A 21,661-nucleotide genomic window follows, 5' to 3' on the forward strand; every position below is an offset into this window, starting at 1 on the left:
GTTGTTGTCGGCAGCTGATGGGATGTAAGCTTGAGCCCAGTTGTTTCCTAGCAACAGATTTCCCATGAAAGTGTCTGTTATCAAGTGAGTTCATTCCTACTTCACGGTGTTATCAAATACCATAAATAAGTTCTCAGCCTATAGGAAACACAATTTAATGATTTGAAAATATGAAGGATAAATTATTGACTACAAGCTTGGATAATGTTGAGATTTAGAGATGGCTCTCTTTTTGAATCTATAAGAGACTTTATGGATATGATGTGAATACTGTCACATCTCTACCTTAAGTGCTCAAAATTTAAATTCAATTATAAAATGTATGTGTTATATTTAAACATATATTTGAGGTAGTGAAAATGTCCAAGTTACAGTTGGTCAGAGCTCAAGTTAACAAGTCAAATTGCTCAGTCTGTCTGCTTATAAGTTCTGAACCAATATTAACGCTACCATTTGTTACCAAAATACACAGTAATCAGTTTTTACCCTTCAGCTGTAAAAGGCTGATGGGAAGGGACGTCAAACAAGTCTGTGAATGGAATAACTCCTAAGCATAGGAGTAGTTTCAATTTGATACCATTGTTGTATCTACTAAAATCTCGGATGAGTTTGAAGCTGGGACAGAGGTCAGGTTTTTTCTAAATCTTGTAAATGCAAAAACTTGAGAACAAAGCGATGAAGGACTTTGAAATTGATACCATAGTGGTAGCTACTAGGCTAGGAAACTGAGCAGTATCACTGGCTTCCACCAGTATTTTTCTTTGGTACCTTAGGCAGTGTATGTGCTGAGGCAGCAATATAGGCGGGTAACATTTGTTCTGTTCTATTCTTACATATTGAAGAAAGAAACCCACAAGCACAGGAAAAACTACATATGGAAGATTGTGATTAGCGCAGGTGCAGCAGCGATTAGCATTACTGAGGACTTTGTGTTCGAAGGGGGCTGGAGGTGATCACCGAGGGAATGATAATTGATAGGCAAAGGGAACTATGCAAATTCTGATATTTGCATATTCTCCCCCTATAGCATAGATGGTGGTGGTGTTAATCAAAGGGCACTTTGCAACTTCCCTATTGACAGTGCATGTTTGAAAGGCCACAAACACAAGAACCAGCTATGTGAACAGTTGCACGGAGCTTAAATGGCTAATCCACCACTTATTGTGTATTGACTTTTGTTGACAATAAAACAAAACCTTTTTCCATGCATAACTAATTTTAGAGAAATCAAATTGTTTCTTGTGTTTGAAAGGGGAAAATAAATCTGCCGTTATATTGCATTTGCTATCCATCCATCCCTTTTCTTCCGCTTATCTGAGGCCGGGTCGTGGGGGCAGCAGCCTAAGCAGAGAAGCCCAGACCTCCATCTCCTCCAGCTTGTCCGGGGGAACACCAAGGTGTTCCCAGGCCAGCCGAGAGATTTAATTTCTCCAGCGTGTCCTGGGTCTGCCTCAGGGCCGCTTCCCAGTGGGGATATGCCCGGAACACCTCACCTAGGAGGTGCCCAGGTGGCATCCTTATCAAATGCCTGAATCCCCTCAACTGGCTCCTTTCAATGTGGAGGAGCAGCAGCTCTACACTGAGCCCTTCCCGGGTAGCTGAACTTCTCACCCTCTCTCTAAGGGAGAGGCCAGCTACCCTTTGGAGGAAGTTCATTTTCGCCGCTTCTATCCGCAATCTCGTTCTTTTGGTCACTACCCACAGCTCGTGAAATTGAGAGCTTCGCTTTTACACTCTGCTCTCTTCACCACGATGGACCGGTACAGCGTCCGCATCACTGCAGCCGCTGCACTAATCCCTCTGTTGATCTCCTGCTACATTCTCCCATCACTCTAGAACAAGACCCCTGGACACAAGGGCCCTCCGCGAATTGTTACCTTATCATGGTGGAGGGGTTTGTGTGTCTCAGGGATCCTAGGGGCTATGTTGTCCGTGGGCTTTTGCCCCCTGGTAGGGTCTCCCATGACAAATTGGTCCTGGGTGAGGGACCAGACAAAAAGCCATTCAGAAGACTCCCGTGAGTGCACGATCAAGGGAACAGTTCCCACTACCTGGGATGGGGTTACCGGGGCACCGCCCTGGAGCCCGGCCCGTGGAGGGTCCCCGAGGCCAAGCATCTGGTGGTCAGCGTTTTCTGGTTTTTAAATGATCAAGTATTATAACTTAAACTTTCATTAGGGCTGGGCCATATTATACCGTTCACGGTAATACCGGTATAATGTTAGGCAACGATAGGAAAATGAAATATCGCGATAGAATATGAGTAAAACGCGCATGCGCAGTGCCTTTGTTTTCATACGCACATGGCCGATTGTTGAGTGAAACAGATGAACCAGAATTGGTTTGTAAAAATGGTGCAACTTCCGTGATGTGGAACTGGTTTGGTGTTTGTCCGTCAGATACACAACAAAGCACATTTTTTTGCAGAACATGCAAGCGGCCGTCGTTATTGTCGTATTTGTCGGACTAAGATGCCCTTAAATCTGGGAGTAATCTGGGTCCTAAACTCCGTATACTTCAGGTCAAACGAACACTGCAGCATCACTAAGAGTTAAAAACTGTCTAAATTCTTTCATCTTTAATAAAACGATCAGCATTGCTGCTTTACCAGGTGTAACTATGAAGTTTAACTTCCAGACATCCATGAAAACAAAATGTATTACATTTAACGGAGTTAGAAGCTAGCAGGAAGCTAGCGGAAGTTAGCTCGCTAGTTTCGCTAGTTACCTAAGCATGATATAGCATGTTCTGACTGAGAGATTTCTGAAAAAAATCAAATGTACAGCTCTGCTATCACTTCCAACATAAATGAAGACAGAAAACTAAACAGCAGTGACGTTTGTAGGGTTACTGAAGTTGGGCTAGCTGGTATATAATGATGTGCTACGTGATCGCTAGCGACACAGCTATGTTAGCATAACATAAACAGTGAAGCTGGAGGATGAACACTAACACTTTTCCACTTATAAAAGTTAACGTTAAGGTTCCTCATGGTTAGAGACAAATGCAATCGCATGGCAGGATGCTGTAAAAGGACCAATCTTCAGTCAGGAGAACAACTGAGATAATCCGTCCACAATACGAGGTTAGTCATTAGTATACTGCAACAACATGGGAATAGAGCCGCTGCCAGAGAATTCAACATTAATGAATCAATGGTACAGAAGTGGAGGAAGCAAGAAGAATGAGTTTAATAAAGTTTGATTTATCTGACTGCTTTGTTTCGCTTAATGTGCCTTATAATCCCGTGCACCTTATGGTCCGAAAAATACGTACTGCACACTGCAGTTTAATGTTGCAAAGCACCTCTTTTTAACTTCAGTGGATATTATACATGGTTATGCTCAGGATATGTCAGCCCATTTCTACTGGAAATGCCTTTTGGTTAAACTTTCAGCAAGGAATTTGCATTTGCACTGTTACATTTTTTATAAAGCTTTAATGTACATAAAAACCAGCTTCTTGTTTAAGTGAAAATAAATGGAAGGTTGTCTTTTTGCGCTAGTAATGTTGTGGAGTTGTATTTTGTCTCGCATCAATTATATCGTCAGTTATATCGTTATCGCAAATTTTCAAATATATATCGTGATAAATGTTTTTGGCCATATCGCCCTGCTCTAACTTTCATATAAAAAATCTTTAAATTCAGAGTAACTTGATGTTTGCTCGGCACGTCAAACCTTTCTGGCTATCGGAAACTTTCCCAATCAAAAGAAACAGCATTGGCAAACTTGTCAGATGATCAGAAAAATGTATTTTTTGTGAGACCTCCTTTTTTGAGTCATAGTAAACAATACTTTAGATATGCAAATATTGATCATTTTTTACCTTGATCTCCATTCAAGTGTGACCTTTTTTACTTAATAAAAAAAAAAGAAGTGTTTAGCACATTGCTCCCAGTTAATGTGAATGTGTTTTCTGCGTTGAGCTGTACGGGTGACTCTTCCATAAAGCCAAGAGTGTGGTGCAAGGCATGAATTATTCATCCCATGCACGCGCTGGTGAATTAAAGGTAAAGTGATAGCACATAGCTGAGGCTTGCTTGGCTCACTGCTGCATTTTTAAAGTGTGGATTGGCACTCAAATGTCCAAATGTTAACGTTGTCTTTCCTCCTAAAACTGTTGCTCTGCTCTCATGGACCGGATAAAGGACATTTGATAGGGAGTTTGAATAATTCAGGTTGATGGTCTGGGATTGGATTTTCTTTCAAGTTTAACTTTGTCGTTTGTATTGCCACTTGGTGCTTTTTGTTCCAGACGTGAATGCTTGCTATGGTGACCTTTACAAAAACAATAAAACAAGCATATGCATATTTAATATGTGGTGATTGCCTGAGTGATGGTAACGAGATGGCTTATTGTATAAATATCAGTGCATGGGTGCAATAATGTGACACTCTTCCTCTTTTCATGAATGATGGAATTGTTATCAAGGAGGAACTTGACTCTGAAATGACAAATATTTCTACAGAAGAAAGATGTATCGTTATTTCTGATGGTAGAACAGTCACTGAGCTGTGCATTTGCCTGCTAGGAGGAGTTTTTGCCTTTTATGTTGAGCATATTAAAGAATAGCCTCCCGTCAAAAGCTGACCTTATGCGGCTGAATATCTGTAGGAGGTACACTGCTGTCATTTTCTGAAAAGGTTCTTTAAATTTAAATGCAAAACTGCTTCCTAAGCAGACTGAAGGACTGAGATTTCACTATCCTGTGTGTCTCTCCCTAATCAGTCCCACACCTCTCACCCACTCGTTCTCTGTAAATAATTCAGAACAGCCTTTTGCCTACTTCAGAGAAGAGCATTCTCACAATGATGATGAGGGATGGCCAGGGATGGTAAAAATTGCTGCTAATGCACATTTCAGAAATGCAGAAAGTTTAAATGGCTGTGACATTTTAAATCGGGACCCACTGCTGGTAATTGGCTTTGTGCGTATCTGTGGATAGTCACACAGGTCCAATAAAACACGAGTGAAAGTGTAGCAGAAAGGATTCAATTGGATCTTTAAATAAATGCTCTCATTTTTCACATTAAAGAAGGGAAGTTATTTAACGGGACTCTCTAATATGTTAAACCCTGTAAAGGCTGAACCATGAGAGTTTTTGAAGCTGAAGTGTTTATTGAACCTTCTGACAGATTAGTTTGAATTTGAATCAGTGTTGCTAAATCCAGCATTTGGGGGCAATTTATCATTGTCCCAAAATGATCATTGGTCTCAAAACGTCGTGAATCAAATATGATAAACTTGGTGTTACAGTAATATAGGTCACTATTTTATGAGGCCAGACTCACTGTTTATTTTCACACCCAATATTTGACTAAAACTAACATTGCCTAAAACACCAAAGTTTAATCTCTCATCTGCAACAAAATCTTGAGATTAAAATAAGAGCTATATGCTACTTTTCTTACGTGATGATGATGATGATGATGTTTGTTTTCATGAAACCAGTTTAAAAAAAATGGACGCCCTAAAGTTGTCCTGATACATTTGTCCATGCAGTCTGTTGAATTAGACGTATATTGATCCATTTAGCTAACCTCTTGTAACATGACTAATGCCTCATCTTTTCTTGTAATTTGGAGATGATTTTAGTTAGAGGTGATTATCTTGCCAGTTGTTTAAATTAGTTCTGTATGGGGATTATTAGTTTTAAATGATTTATTCATTTCCATCAAGACATGGGAAAACTGTAATAAAAGTATTTATAAAACTTAAGTAACCGATTAAGCTTATACCTCAAACCTGTTTGTTCATGAACAAATCAGCTGCTGGTGTGCTGTTTTGTCTTGTAAAGCTGCGTAGAAACGTGTAACACCAGTAGGTGTTGATGTAAGGGTCTGTTAACTGTTGAAGGGCGTGGTTAACTCTTGATCAGTTATTCATGCTTTTGACTCCTTGTTCAAAACAGGAAGTCCTATGTCCCTGTGTTGGAGACAGGAAGTTGTAACTTTTCTGTGTCTGTTTTCATTGTCCTAGAGTGAATGAATGTTATTAATGGGGTGTGGGTTTGTGTGTTTGCGTTTGCACAGCCTTAAGTAGTGAGAAATGATCCTAAATTAGGTTTTTTATCAGCAGCTGTTGGATATTTTCGGCTTTGCCCACTAGAGTGCAGCCTACTCAGAGGAAAAAGGATTGCCTGCATCCTTAGTCAGATATGCTTGTTGTATGGTATTATCACATTACCTATAGAGACACACACAGATGTGTGGCTGTCTAAACTCAGCATGAGTGTCGGTTCTTCATTGTACAGATTGACTTCAGTGTAATTTTTTTCTCAGCGTGCCAACATTTGGATACTGCAGGATAATTAAGGACATCATTTGCAAGCCCACTTAAATGTTTCACTAATTGCTTTGAAGAGATTAATGGCAGCATGTTAATTATCACATATTTGCCACTTGATTAACCAATGAAATAATTAGTCAACAAATTTGATCTTTTTAAAGGGCGTGTGTGTGTGTACACTCCTAGAGATTTAAATCATTCAGACTGGTCACTGAGTATTATGAATAATGTTGCATGAATGCTTGAGTAATGTTCAGTTTTTTGTTATTTTGGAGTCTTTGTTTTGCCCTTTAGGTTTCTTCATTAACGTCTACACCACATTAGAGTGTTTACATTTAACGGTCAGACTGCGCTAGTGTGCTTGACCTCACAGAAGGCAGCATTTTGTAAAAATGTTGAAGCTGAATTGGAGAAAAAAGAATACATTAATTGGCTTTTAAAAGACTTTAGTTTACATACATAATGTCTCTTACGTACGCTCCATGAACAGCTGAGTTTCAACAAAAACATCACATCACTCGTTTTTTTTTTTTTTTTTTTTGGACCTGTCTGCATACCCTTGGTTTTATGCAACACTTCTAATTGACTCTTTCAGAGTTTGGAGTTTTAATTCAGACCCGTTACTTTCAGGTAGAGGTCGGTGAGCTACAGCAAGAGTGGGAGCAGCTATCCTTCTCTCTGAGCTCTCACTTTACTTTCAAATGCCAAATTCTCAGCACAGTTGTTGTATTTGACAAATGTGAATTATGAGATGATCAGACCACAGTAATTGTGAACTGTGTTGATGCAATGTGTAGTTACTTTAGCTACCCCCCTGAAACCCTACACCTTAGTCTACACCGTAACCTAACATGCGTCTCCCTAGAAAGGTAGATTTATCACTTTTTTTTTGTTTAAAGACCTACAGCATTCCTGGCTGACCTGGCATTTAAGATTTTCAAATTGATATCATACGTTTATCTACTGGGAAGCTGAGAGGTAGCACTGGTGACTGCAAGCGTTTGTCCCTCTAATTTTTCCACTTCTTTAAACAATAAATGTAATAAGATGTGTCTGATAAATTTAAAAGATGTGTCCAAAAAAGTAGCCGGGAATGCAGAGGAAGTGCTGTGGTGGTGCTGAACAGGCCAGTTGTTGTGTTGACTGGCTTGTAGTTGCATTTCAATGGAAGGGGCACATCAGGTTACAATGTAGATTTCCCACTGAAGCATAGTTCAGGTGCAACTCCTGCTGGTTGCCCAGTTTCTTTGTGGAAAAGAGAGAGGAGCTGTAATGGGTTTGTCAAGTGGGGAAGCGACCTTGTTGCCATGGGTTGGAAGACTGCTGGCTGTAAGCTACTTCAGATTTTCGTAGCTCATGCTTCACACCTCAAAGTGGGGCTGCTCAAATAACGATATATATCGGATGACAATATAAAAACGTCTATCGTTTCATTTTACGCTATAATTTGTTTTGTGGTGTCGCAAAATAAACTGTTTACGGCAATATTTTTTTCATCATTTTGATGGTCACTGTAGTGGCTATATTAGTTAACGTTCTCTCTTTCTCTTATAGTTAATATAACCACACTATGGACAGACAAGTGCCTGTTTTTATGCCACTGCGTGTCTGCTTGTTTATTTTCCACATAAACCTTTCACAATAAAGCTCAAGATCCCGTTGAGACTTCAAAATAAACTGAATCACGTGAAAGAGTATGTAGAGAGTTTACGGATGATAAGCAAAAAAAAAAGAGCCGTCAGGTGCTAAAAAATAAATCTTAGATTCAAACGTTAGAACAAGCTTCACCCGCAGCACGCCGTGTAATCATGTTTCATGCATCGGTTAAAACATTCGACTCCAGGTACTCGACGCCCAGCTGGAAACACTTCATGCAAGTCGAGCTGCCCGAGATTCACAGAATTTACAGAAAATGTTAAATTTTCGTGATTTATATCATTATCGGGACGATAACGACGATACATGTCTTATATCGGGATATTAGCTTTTGGTCATATCGCACAGCCCTACCTCAAAGTATAAAAAACTCATACCACTTCATTGTATGGGACTTTTTAAGAGTGTAGATTGGTTTGGCTTGAGATAAATGAATGGAGATTCACCAATGCAGGACGTGATGGAACTCTGTACAGTATAGACTTTGTTTGGTAATTACTATATTCACTTATTCTTAGCATGCATGTCATGGTTATATTTTTCCTATGTTATATGCAAAGCTCCGTGAGCTGCCGACGTGCCAGTTAGATGCTCTATAAAGCTGCAGTGTGTAAGCTTTGTCGTTATTTCTTCGTCTGAGATTCTGGGCTGTGGTGCAGCCACCCTCCTTTTATAGATCAATACTGAGGCAGTGAGCTGACACAGTGAAAAGCAATATTCATAAATAATGAACAGAGCACCCTTTCACCCTGCCCTGTCTGTCACTCCTGGGCAAGAAGAGAACAAAAGTATAAACACATGTATTTAGCTTACATTTTGCCAGACACTGCCTCAGTGTTGGTGACTGCATTACGTGTTGGCACGCTTGCCTGCTTCCTTGTTCCGGGCTGATGGTGTTATACCTTTTGGTACAGATTGTCTCTGATGATTGCAGATAAAGCCTTTTGTGTTTGGAGTGTTTCATTTCTCTCCTGATGGGCCGTTTGTTTTTGGATAGATGGCAACCCGGTGATTGAGGAAAGCTACGCCATTGAATCACAGTGAGCTGTCTTATGTAGTATCATTCCCATCAACAGCCCAGAGATGTGCCAGTGAGCACTGATAACAGCTTTAAGTGCTTCATCATTTCTCTTTGCAGCAACTTTTCATGTTAGGCACAGCTCGTACTTGGTCACAGCTGTACATCAAATGTGATGCACCTCATTGAATAAACAGATGGAACAGTTTTTACATTTTTGCAGTATTCCCACAAAATGAGACTAACAGTCATTTGTAGAGTGGATCTGTACATCGCTAAATTAAGGGCTCTGTGGTGAAGTCTAGTTTGTACTACTTCAAGGTGTGTTGAAATGCAATACAAAATGAAGGACAGAATTGTTCTGCTTACACGTAAAATAAAACTGCTCAGTGCACAAACTGAGAGTTGACATTGGACACGAAGGCGAAGCGTCACCTCCTGCTAAATATTGAAGTAAAGTCTGTTCAGTGCGTAGCTGTGTGCGTTTTATATAACAAACGAGAGTCTGCTGATGCTGCCATACTTGTTTCGATTTCACTAATCAACCACAAGAAGGCAGGTAGGGGAATGAATACAGGAATGGTCCACAGCATGCTTATGGTGATCTAATACATGTGTGACTGCTTTGACCAAGGCACCAAAAATGGCGCAATCTTTTGGTTACAGCTTTGCTGGTTGTTGTGTTAACGATGATGATGATGATGATTTGAGAGAAGAAAACCTCCACTTGAGGATATTGACCACACAAGCACATTTACATCGGATTAAAATTGAAATGACACCAAAACTCAACAAAAGCATTAGTAGTCATTGGTTATAACTGAGGTTGGCTGGGGAGATCGAGTGTCATGAATTTGTATTTTCTTCCTGCTGGGTTTTAATATGAAACTCATAAAACCCATTCTCATTTCTTCCAAGAGTGCAGCCTTTGCATATTATTTGTCGTTACTGAATATGAAATGTAATTTTTATGGCTACATATTTTTTCACTTTCTTTCATTACAGTTTCCTGCTAGTGATTGTACCAAATGTTAGGTGTTGGTTATGAGACAGAGCTGAGATCTGCTGGTAAATATGAACAATAGCTGTCTCTTTTTGCTTTTACTAAGCTAAAAACACAGAAGCCCTCCGACAACAAGGGTCACAGCTCTCTCTGTTTTCGGACATGGCTGAGGCCCTTTAATATCTGTTCTGAGTCTGTGCTGGGCATCAGTGCCATCCTCTATGGCACAGGTGTTGAACTCCAGGCCTCTAGGGCCGGTGTCCTGCAGGGTTTAGATGCGTCCTTGATCCAACACAGCTGATTTAACTGACTAAATTACCTCTTCAACATATCTTTAAGTTCTCCAGAAGCCTGGTAATGACCTGATCACTTGACTCAGGTGTGTTGACCCAGGGTGAAATCTAAAACCTGCAGGACACCGGCCCTCGAGGCCTGGAGTTCGACACCCCTGCTCTATGGTGTAGTGTTATGGGGCAGTAGACTGAGAATAGCAAAGAGAAACCTGCTTTACGAACTCACCAGGATCACCTGTAACATTGTAGGTGTAGAACTTGATTCTCTGGTGGTGGTGTTGGAAAGCTTTGAATATCAGGAAGTACTTCATGTGCTGAGTCACATGCCAAGGGCATGGCCTGGTCCATCCCTAACATGTTTGACAACTTAAAAAAATGTTTTTGTCTTTCTTTCTTTTTCGCTTTTTTTAAATTTTGAAACTTCCTATCTTATGTAGCAAAGCTGTTTACTCCTGGGAGTCATAAAATATTCAGATTCAAAAATCCCCACCAATATATAAACGTTTGAGAGGTCCAGTTCAGTTCCTCTAATTAGCTGATGTGAAGCTTGGACAGCTATGGGCTGCAGTAGCCTGTGTTGACATATGTTGGCACTTAATTAAGCATAACTACTCTTGGTGGTCATTATTAGCATATTCTTGGCTTGACAAATTTCTCCCTCTTTCACTGTCTTTGATGTTGGTGATTTCTAGTTGTATAACACTGTGTGCCATTAATAGAAAGCTATTGTTGGTCCTTCAAAAGGGGCCCAGTCTCATTTTATTGTGCATCTGTCTTTGTCTTGCTGTTCATCCCGCCCCTCCCATTCGTTGTTTTTCCCACTTTCAAGGAGCTCAGGCTTTATGAGCTCTGATAACTATTAGCTTGAGTGCTGAATAATGTGCAGGTTGTCCCTGAGCACAGATTCCACAGGTTGAGCATCTGTGATGAGGTGAGCGGGGAATGTGTGGGTTCAACAAAGCTGGGACATGAGACACAAGGGAATTAAAAAGGATGTATATTGAATATGCTGCAGGTGTTTAAACTAGGTGTGTGCAGGTGGCATGTGCCATGTAAAACTGTGCTCTATTAGTTGCTCCATTACAAGCTTAATAACTAAATTACTGCAGTGGAGCAAAATAACAACAGATTGCAGAGTTCCTCTTTAGTTTTTCTTCATCAGTTAAAGTAACTGTCACACTGAAGATTTTCAGCTCTTTATTTCCTTCATTGTTACAGTGATCATCAGCAGCAAGCTGACCACAGTTACAGTTTATCACCCACCATAATAATCCTGCCTCCACCGTTATTGTCTCCTAAACGCTGGACCCCTCCCCCACCGCATCCTGACTGTATCCTGCTTATCAGTCCTCCTGGTGCTTGCTGAGTGGCTTGGATTTCTTATAATATTCAGTCCACTGCTTCCTCAATTAATGGAGCAACTCGGAGCTCGAATGTCATATGAGGAAAAACATTTTAATCGGCAAGTTGGAGGAGCTCAGTCTGAGTGGCTTACCGTTGGAGGAGGAGGAGGTGGTGGGGTGCACAGTGGTGGCAACAGCCTTGTCGGGGATAGCATCCTCATTGCACAGCAGTCGAAGGCAGTGAAGGGAATGGAAAGAAACGGATGGAAATTGTGAGAGACAGAGGGGAGTAGTGTCAGACACTGCGTCCGGTGTATTATTTGCAGCCAAAATAAGGTGTTCTGTGGATGGAAGTGAGTTTGGCCAAAAAAAAAAAAAAAAAAAAAGGGGGAGGGAGACTAGAGCAGGAGGCGTGTTGTTCAGAGATAGAAGTACAGCAGAGGGAGTGGAGTAAGTGGGAAGCAATCACAAGGGAAATGGACCGACAAACTGTACTTCCCAACTCAAGTACCTTCACTGTGGATTAAGGTGAGCCGCAGCATCTGTATTTTTACTAAAACCAGCTTTATCTCTGGCGGGAGTACCTGTGGATTAGTGCCATGTGGAACACAGTACAGCAAAGGCATCAGCTTTGAGGACAACTGAGGGGATTCAGAAAGGACCAGGAAGTGGCTGCGGCTCACAGCTAGTCTCTTTTCTCCACACCCCAGAACAGCCAGGCTACTAATGAGCAAGTCGATGTGTGGCTGTGGCTGCAGCATCATCTCCTCTCTGATGAAGAGACTGGGCCGCACAGCTTGCTGCTCAGATCTCCTCTCCTGCAGCCACACTTCAGAACAGCTGCAGCGACTGGCCACTGCCTGCCCACCTCGACCAAAGGTAATAGTGTGCCAGCTTCCATTGACACAGCCACGTCATGTGTCCGGAGACACTGGAATTGTGCTCTTTGTGAGCAATTCAAGAACCATATAGGTCCTGGCAGCATATGAGGGTGGTGAAGCGTAGTGTCCTTGTGTATCTGCTTTGGTTGTCTGAAATGATTTTTCAGGTATAAGAACTGTGCAACCAAGGAAAGCGGCACAGTAATTGATTCTCTAATGGAACCAGGTGATTTAATGGATGTCTTGCTGCCTTGACAACAGTAGACTTGCTAGCAGGGTGCACAGTCACTTAAATGGATGCCTTCAGTCTGCATGTGGTTTACAGTGATTGCTGCTACCCCCCTCCCTGTTGGAGAAAAAGCTTTTTCTAATGGAACAAATAAAAGCCAAACAAGACTGTGCACACGTCTGAGTGCCCTTTCACATTCGGCTGTGTGACGAGTGTTTGACTTTACTTTAATGCAGGTTTCTGTCGCATGGCTGTAGCTTCTAGGGTTCCCTCTGCTTCCCTGCTTGTTGTGCACACGATTGTTTTAGTAGTAAGCTGGTACTGAATGGGAATTTTAGCCCCTTCCAGAGTCTTCCTGGCAGTTGGCCATTCTCACAAGCAGAGGAGATTGATTCTCTTGGTTTCCAAGAAGATTTATGCTCTCATGAGTAATGATTTAAGAAAAAAAATCCACAAAGGAAAATGTTGTGGTATTATTGAGCTGTTGCATGGCAACAATTCAAATGAAAGAGAGGTAATGAGTGACGATTTTAGAGTACGTGCAGTGCTTATAGACAAAGCCTTAATATCCCTTATGTTGAACAGAAGTCATTGTTTTCCAGAGGAAAGCACTGACATAAAATGAAACATTTTGCTGTGGAAATGAATGTGGGGAGATGATATCCCTCCAATCTAGCAGCTCAAGGACTTGAGTTTCACTTTTTCCTCAGACATCACAGGGCACCAGCTCAAAATAGAGACATTGATTAATTGCTTCTGCATCGAACTGAAGGGGAAAGATGTTTCAACAAACGCTGTGTATTTATAGGATTACAAGAAACCATCCCAAATATTGCGTTTCTTATCTCAAAGGATTAATAATTGGAAACGTCACTCTTTTAAGGCTCACAAGGTTTTGTGTTACATGTTGCAGTCTAGAGGCAGAATGTGTCCTTCAGCTTTTATAATATCGGTCTGGTCCATCTTTGCTAATCTCCTTCTGTTAATGCAGTTTAATTTGGGCAAAGTCACTATGCAGTGCCACATTTTGCTAGATCTTCAGCTGCATCTGCGATGTTGTCTGAACAACCAATATTTCCCTGACACTGGAACTGTTCAAGTCAGTTCAGTGTGATTTATTGCTCCAATTTGAAGTTGAGCTCAGTCTTCTAATTTTGTTTCCTTATTCCCAACATGGTTTGTCTCGTAGATAAATCCACTGGCGTTGAAATGATTCCCCCCCCCCCCCCCCCCTCCAGCTTAGGACAGATTTTTCACTTTATCAAAACTGGAAATAATTCACTGTTTTTTAGTTTTCAAAACCTTTATCAAACACAGATATACTCTGTGCAAGTTAACATGAATTATGTCATTGTTATTGAAAATTCAACGCATTACATTTGTAATGACTGTGGAACAAAATACTTTTCTACAGCTTAAGTAGCATTTTGAGGCTTACCCTGCTATTTGTAGTTTAAATACCTGCTAAGGATTTAGTTTTAAAGACCATGAACTGTATTTTTGAAATTTAATGTATGTTTCTTTAACACTGGACAAGATGATTTAAGACCTACACCTTTTTTTTTTTTTTTTTTTTAAATTTAATAAAGACTGCCCAAAGGGCATTCAGGCCTAATGAGTCGTGATGAACAATTAACATGCATTTATTGAACTTGCATTGCATATTGGCCCGGGACTACCCTAGAAATTATTGAGAAAATACATTTACAGCCAATTTCAAATTTCCTGCCAATTTCAAATTTCCTACTTCTGGCATCCACATATTAGAACTGGGACTGGACTGCAGCTCAGTCTGCTTTGGGGTTTTTAGTTTGATTCGGCAGTCATTTGAATGCTGTAGCTGTTTTAACACACAACACTCGGCTGTTATAGTGTAGCTCAAACACAAGGTTTCAGTGTGTTCTTGGTTTATTTCTATAGCCGGAGGAAACGAGTTTAGATGCAGGCTGTGTGGTGGGGCAGGAGTGTTGGCTGGCTACACTGACAGAGTTGATGCATACCTGTCCACTCCGTCACAGAAGCTAGAGAATGGTCCAAATCCATCCAAGAGAAGATGGCATGCCTTTGCTGTTGAGTCTAAATGTTGAGTTTGTGCACTGAGACTCAAGTAATGTCTGTGTGTACCACAGCTGAAGCTTCATCTATGTGGTGTCAACTTGGAACAGCATACAGAATAAAAATCCCTAACCCTTCCCCAACCAGTAGCTGTACTCAGTGACTGCCTGGATGTCTATACAGATCAAATCCCATTAAAACAAACAAAAAAAATTAAATAGTTTTAATTTGAATGATTTGCATGTTATTGAGCGACATTCACTACAGCCTAAACACAATTTGGGCTCCCACAGATTGAGACCAGGGATGTCCATGCTCATGTGGCACACAAATTACAATCAATTTGTGTATGAAACACACCTGTCCACAATCAGTTTCTTCTATTCCAACCTCTCCACCACCATGGGTGAGACAAAAAGGGCTGTCAAAGGATGTCAGGGGCAAGATTGTAGACCTGCACAAGGCTTTAATGTGTTACAAGACCATCAGCAGGAAGCTTGGTGAGAAGGTGACAACTGCTGGTTCGATTATTTGGTACTAGGAAAAATATAAAATGATAATCAATCACCTTTGGTCTGAAGTTCCAAGCAAGATCTTACCTCAGGGGATGAGGATGATTATGAGAGTGGTGGTGGATTGGCCCAAAGCTGCACAGGATTGTTAATGATCTGAAGGCAGTTGGGCCCGCAGTCACCAAGAACACCATTGGGATTATGCCTATGTAATGGAGTGAAGTCTTGTAACTAGGACTGGGCGATATATCGAGTTTTTAAATATATTGATATATTTTTATACGAGATATGAGATGTGACAATACCGTTTATATTAATATAGTCTACGTTACGTTATAACTATACTGGTGGAGCTGCAAGTTTGCCTCTCTTTCGTCCACTTTTGTCTCTACGCTGCGTTACTCTGCCTCGCCTCTCTCCTTCACTGAACACAACTCCCCCTCCCCCATCACTTCACCTGTAGGCAACGACAAGATGGACACGGCAGCTATCAAAGAGGAGCTGGTCGGTAAAAAGAAAACAATTGGAGATTACTATTTTAGTGTTGTCACTGTGACGTTAACGCCATAACTGCATTAACGGGGCAAATCTGTTAACGAGTTACCACGGATCACCCCGTGCGTAGGGCTGGACGGCGTCAGCGCGTTAACAAGCTAACCGCGCTAACGCGTTGACGCCTAAAATCCTTTCATTTTCTTAAAAATCGACAGTGTGCCTTATGTATGAATTCTGGTTGTGCTTACTGACCACGAACAGATTTTATGTGGTACACAGCGCTTTCAAAAAATGTTTTGGTACGACTTTGGTAAGCTACGGAGCTGCACTGCTTAAAGGATTGTTGGAGCATTACGGCTACCGAGGAGCCTCGCGGAGTAAGACTTACTCTGCTTCAGCGTAATATTACCGTATTGTGTGTGTATGAGGACCACAAATGGCACCTGTTAAGAGACATGGTTACAAAGACGATTTCAAACTCAAGGCTGCCAGTCACGCAGTAGAACTTGGGAACAGAGTCTTTGTTATTATGCTCTGCGTCTTTTAGTTTACATTTTGACTGCACAATTGTGAGCTTTTTGTTATGCACAAAAATAACATTTTTATTTTATTTATGGATCATTATTATTTAATAAATGCTGATCATTTATTTCTGAGTAAGTTTTTTTTCTTGTATATCTACACTGTATCTTAATAAAAGTGCCTATGTGAGATTTGGGACACAGCTTTGACTAAGAACTCTTTTTGTTCTTACTTTATGGCTTTAAAGAAATATCGAGATGTATATCGCCATCCAGCTAAAGAATATCGAGATATGAAGTTTGGGTCATATTGCCTGGTCATGTTGCCTAGTCCTACTTGTAACTTGACCTCCTGTGTTTGGAGGAAGGAAAACACACCATCCCCACAGTTAAGCACAGAGGTAGAACCATTTTGCTTCAGGGCTGTTTGTCTGCTAAGGGTACAGGGTGATTTTACTGCACCGACTCACTGGAGATTAGTCGGTGGACAGATCTCCAGCATGACAATGACCCAAAACATACCAGAAAGTCAACAAAGGTGTGTCTAAAGAAGCACATTAAGGCCATGGAGTGGTCGTGCCAGTCTCCTGACCTCAGTCTTGTAGAAAATCTGTGGATGGAGGTGAAGCTTTGAGTTAAGTGGCAGCCAAGAAACCTGAAAGATTGAGTTTCTGGAAAGAGGAGTGGACCAGAATACATCCTGCGAGGTGTGCAAACCTGGTGACCAACTACAAGAAACGTCTTACAGCTGTGAATTGCCAACAAGGGTTTCTCCAAGTACTGAGTCATGATTTGCTTGGAGATCAAATATTTAATTTACTCAATGAAATGCAAATCAAATTTTAACTTTTTTTCATTTCTGGATTTTTATTAAAAATTTCTGTTTCTATTCTATCTCCATTAAAATGAAACTACCATAAAAATTAGACCCTCAATTTCTTTGAAAGTGACCAAAGTTATAAATTCAGCAGGTGATCAAATAAACATTTTCCTTTAAAGGAACTGCAAACTGCTGAGCACACATTGTAAGCCTTATAACAAATGGATGAATCATTTTCCATAAAAGTAGGATTGAAATTAAATTTAGTAATTTACTTTATTTGCACCGCAGTCAGAGAAATTATGAAATGTGTACATGAAATGGAATAATCATCTTTTCAAACAAATTGGACTAATAAGTTTTAGATGTTTTATACATCTTGTTTATGTCCAAGTACATTTCATCACTCTTGAGATTGCCTATAATGTCATACAACAAATAGAAACACACGGTTGGCAATAGTAAAGTGCCTATTTTCATAAGTCTACATGGAATTGTTTTATTTTGTTTTTTAAGATAAGATAAGATAAGATAACCTTTTATTAGTCCCACACGTGGGAAATTTTTGACTTCCTTTTTAATATCTCACTATATACTTGTGGACCTTTACTAACCACACTGAAACCTATTTGTTTCTTTGCTTGTTTAACTTTTAATGCGATACTGTTTCTCAGTCTCACATGAATATGGAACAAGATAAATAAAATGAGGCCAAAAGGTCTGTCGGACTACAAAGTCTCAGTCGGAGCATTTATCTTAGCTCAGGAAATGGCCCTTAAAACTTTCTTCTGTAAGTTTCTTAAATGCATCACGATTTACAGTAATTTATATCTGTAAGGCTGAAATAGGAAATGATGCAAGAATATCAGTCCCTAAAGTAACGTGCTTTAGGGCCCAATTAAATAGATGCGGTCTTAAGTGGCACACCACACTATAGATGGCAATAGCAGTAAATACAGACAGGATATTCTTCCACTTGAGGGCATCAGATAACGTTGTTGTTTTCCTACATATTATGTGTAATCAGACAGTTCACTTCCAGTCGTAGCAAAATAACACAGCAGACAATACTGACTTCTTACCTGTCTTTTGGGTCTTAACAGATTAAGAGAGGGATGGAAAATGTTCATCTGCCAGTGGTGTGCTTATCTTTGCTCTCCCTCCCTCTCTTTTTTTTTGTTGTTCCACAAACTAGCTGCTGTGTCAGATTAGTGAAGTTTGAAAGCTGGAGGACAAACTGTGAACTAAATGATGCTAAAATGGTCCATAGCATCTCATAGAACTGCATCATTGCGGCTAAAGCTCAAAGGAGTTGTGTGAAAGAGGGACTCCTAAGATTATCTTTAATTTTCTCTTTGGTCTGAGACGTCACAGGACTGATGCACCAAATGATGTTTCATTCTAGGAAAGTTTGGGGCGTGTTAGGTGGCTTTTAAATCATGAACAAAGCTGTTCATCTGTCTCTAAACCAAGTGTGTGTTTTTTGTGATCATAATCTCATAACAATCTTGATACTAGAGCAGGGCGATATGACCAAAAATATTTATCATGATATACATTTGAAAATTTGCGATAACGATATAACTGACGATATAATTGACACTAGACAAAATACTTTACAACTCCACAACTTTATTAGTGCAAAAAAACCCCCATCAATGTATTTTCATTTAAACAAGCAGCTGTTTATTATGTGCATTAAAGTTATATAAAAAATTTACAGTGAAAATGCAAATTCCTTGCTGACAGTTTAACCAAAAGGCATTTCTAGTGGAAATTGGACAACATATCCTCAGCATAACCATGTATAATATCCACAAAACTTAAAAACAATACGGTAATATTATGTTGAAGAACAGTACTTATCACTCTGCGAGGCTCCTGCCTACGATAGCCGTAATGCTCCGACAATCCATCAAGTGGTGCGGGTTCGTAGCTTAGCAAAGTCGTACTCAAACATTTGACAGATTTTCGAGCGCCGTGTACGACATAAAATCGTTTCGAGGTCAGTAAACACAACCAGAATTCATACATAAGGCACACAGGATTATAAGGGACACTGTCGATTTTCAGAAAAATCAAAGGATTGATTTTAAGTGTGCCGTATTTTCCAAAAAAACACGGTAATAACGACGGCCCGCTAGCATGCTCTACCAAAAATAGTGCTTTGTTGTGTATCTGACGGACGAAAGCTAAACCAGTTCCACACCACTGAAGTTGCAGCATTTTTACAAACCAATTCTGGTTCACCCGTTTCATTATACCGGTATTACCGTGAATGGTATGATATGGCCCAGCCCTACTTGATACAATTCTGTGCATTTGCTCTCAGAGGCTTTCTATCAGGAGCCACAAATTCACACCTGCCCTCACTAGTTTTCCAGAGCTATTTTTGTCCACTTCACAGCTTTTGCTGGACTAAGAATAGCAACTGATGAATGAAACTTGTGTGTGAATACGAAAGGCCATTTGGCAAGTCTTTGCTCACTACAAGTGTTACTGCTTTCTCTGCTTTGTTACCTGCATTGAAACACCACTTCACCGACTTTAACTGTACAAGCTGCAGGTCTGATCATGTCTTCTACCTATATTTAAGCTTTTGAACAAGAACTGAAACTTCAGGGTTAAAAACAAAACACATATTTACCACATCTTGTCTTTATTTCCCTCCCTCGTCTTCCTGTCAGCCTTTGTCACCTCCATAACCAATTTCAAGTTGGACACCAATTGCTGAATCTTGGCCATTCCGGTAAAAGGCAGGAACAACTTCAGCTATTCATAGCCTTCCTCTTCTGAGCTCACAGAAATGAACTGGCAGTCCCATGGGGTGTGTGTGTGTGGGGTGGGCTGTGCAATCTGAGATAGGTCTAATGCTTCCCACCACAGCGTTGGGACTATGCAGCAAAGAGGAAGACGAGCCTTACAAAGGGACCAGTGACTTTTTCCTCAAGGTCAAAGCAGTTGGTATGAACTGAAGCAGATAAAGCATGTGAGCGTCCCCAAAATACTTCTCATCACTCGTTTTGCGCATCGAGAAGATTTGGAAGTGCAGTATGCATCACTGATTCTTAATTTGTCACACTTAAGATTAGCTAGAGGCCTCGTGGGCATATAGAAGGACGGTTTAAGCTACATTGACAAAGCTTATGTGCCATTTAACAAAATAAAAACTTCCCTTTAGACTGTGTAGTGTCAGTAGGGAACAGAGGACCTCATATGTCAGACAGCAAACTGCTGCACAGCTTGTAACTGACCTGTTTTCCCTCTGTGGTTGTGCATCGTATATGTAGCTCTACTGTATTGGTAGCAGGAAAGTAGCTTGGTTTAGCTATGATATTTTAACTGCTTCATGATACACTTGCGAGTACCTTGTACTTGCCTTTGTTTTTGCTTTCTTGTTCACGCCCACCTTTTAATGCATGCACAGTTTGTATGTTTGCAAGAATAAACTTGCAGTTTGTCTCAGAGCTGCACATGTGTCACTGATACTAAGGTCTAAAGATGGAGGCTGATTTTCATGCTACATACTCAACCTACTACCACTTGCATGAGGCAAATCCACAAGTCGCACGTCCCACTTACCTTTACTTGTATAATCCTTTCTTACCACACACTTGGTCACAGTAAAATGTGTTTGTTGGGTTAGTTTACCTTGAATACTTGAATGTAAGTGCTCGGAGTTCTTATCAAAATAAAAAGGCTGTCATTGTTTTGAAAGTTTTGAAATGATGTAGGGTGAATCTGGTCAAAAGGTTGTTAATCTTTTGGAGTGTAATCATGATCCACAATCTAATTTTAATTTGGCTCTGCTGTGGGTGTTCATTTGGTGGCCCATGCAGAAGGTTTGTCACCTCGGTTTAAGCGCTAAAAGCTCATTTCACCCATTACTGCATCTTGTTTTTGTTTAATTTTGAAAGCTCGGAGTGACTAATGGTTTATCTCAAGAGCCTTTTTTTGCACTTGCTTTTCTGTTCTTCATTGTTCATTTACCAAGTTTACCAAGTTATTCATTCACAATACACAGTCATTGTTTCCAGTAATTGTTGTCCTAATTGTATATTATCTATCTACACATCCTCCTAACCTCTTATCCAGTTCAGGATTTGGAGACTGTCACCGCTGTCACTGGGTAAGAGGTGGGATAGCTTCGGGACTGGCTACCACAGGGCCATGTGCGATTGCTTTAACTGTTTTAATCAGTCATCCTTTAAATGACTCGCATAGCAGAACTTTTATTTAATGACTTTGTCAGTATAATATCGCCAAAAAGCAGATCTTGTCTTAAATTTAAACTGTCCTGTCATCTTGGACCTGTCTACACATCTTCCTGGAATTCGATCAGGGTCACTGGCATGTGCTTCACAGCAGCTTCATGGTTCTCAGACTCTTGCAACAGGGGGAGAGAACAAGGTCCCAGAAGGACGTCATTTTAAAGGGGAAGCCTTGGCTGGTAGCATACACCACTTTTACCACAACATCCACATTGCACTTATACTCTATTTCTCACAGTCATTACCAGATGTAAACAAATGGATGCGATGCCT

The 21,661-nt window shown here is 40.5% G+C and overlaps 1 protein-coding gene across 8 annotated transcripts in view; it reads left to right on the forward strand.

Annotated features, from left to right (window-relative positions):
- fbxw7 (F-box and WD repeat domain containing 7) overlaps nt 1-21,661 on the forward strand; it is a 138,190-nt gene that overhangs the window by 28,700 nt on the left and 87,829 nt on the right. Inside the window, exon 1 of one of the 8 annotated variants that reach the window (XM_085276543.1) lies at nt 11,472-12,483. The exons of the other annotated variants lie outside the window; for them this stretch is intronic. Within the exon in view, the coding sequence (XP_085132669.1) occupies nt 12,331-12,483 (153 nt within the window). The 5' untranslated portion in view covers nt 11,472-12,330. Of the gene's footprint in view, nt 1-11,471; nt 12,484-21,661 lie in introns of those variants that run through there. 8 annotated transcript variants of the gene reach the window in all.

The sequence above is a fragment of the Mchenga conophoros genome, linkage group LG6, assembly GCF_057382185.1.
Source record: "Mchenga conophoros isolate Kocher_MC1m ecotype Shallow Benthic linkage group LG6, M_conophoros_male_GT1.1, whole genome shotgun sequence".
NCBI classification, from domain to species: Eukaryota; Metazoa; Chordata; class Actinopteri; order Cichliformes; family Cichlidae; genus Mchenga; species Mchenga conophoros.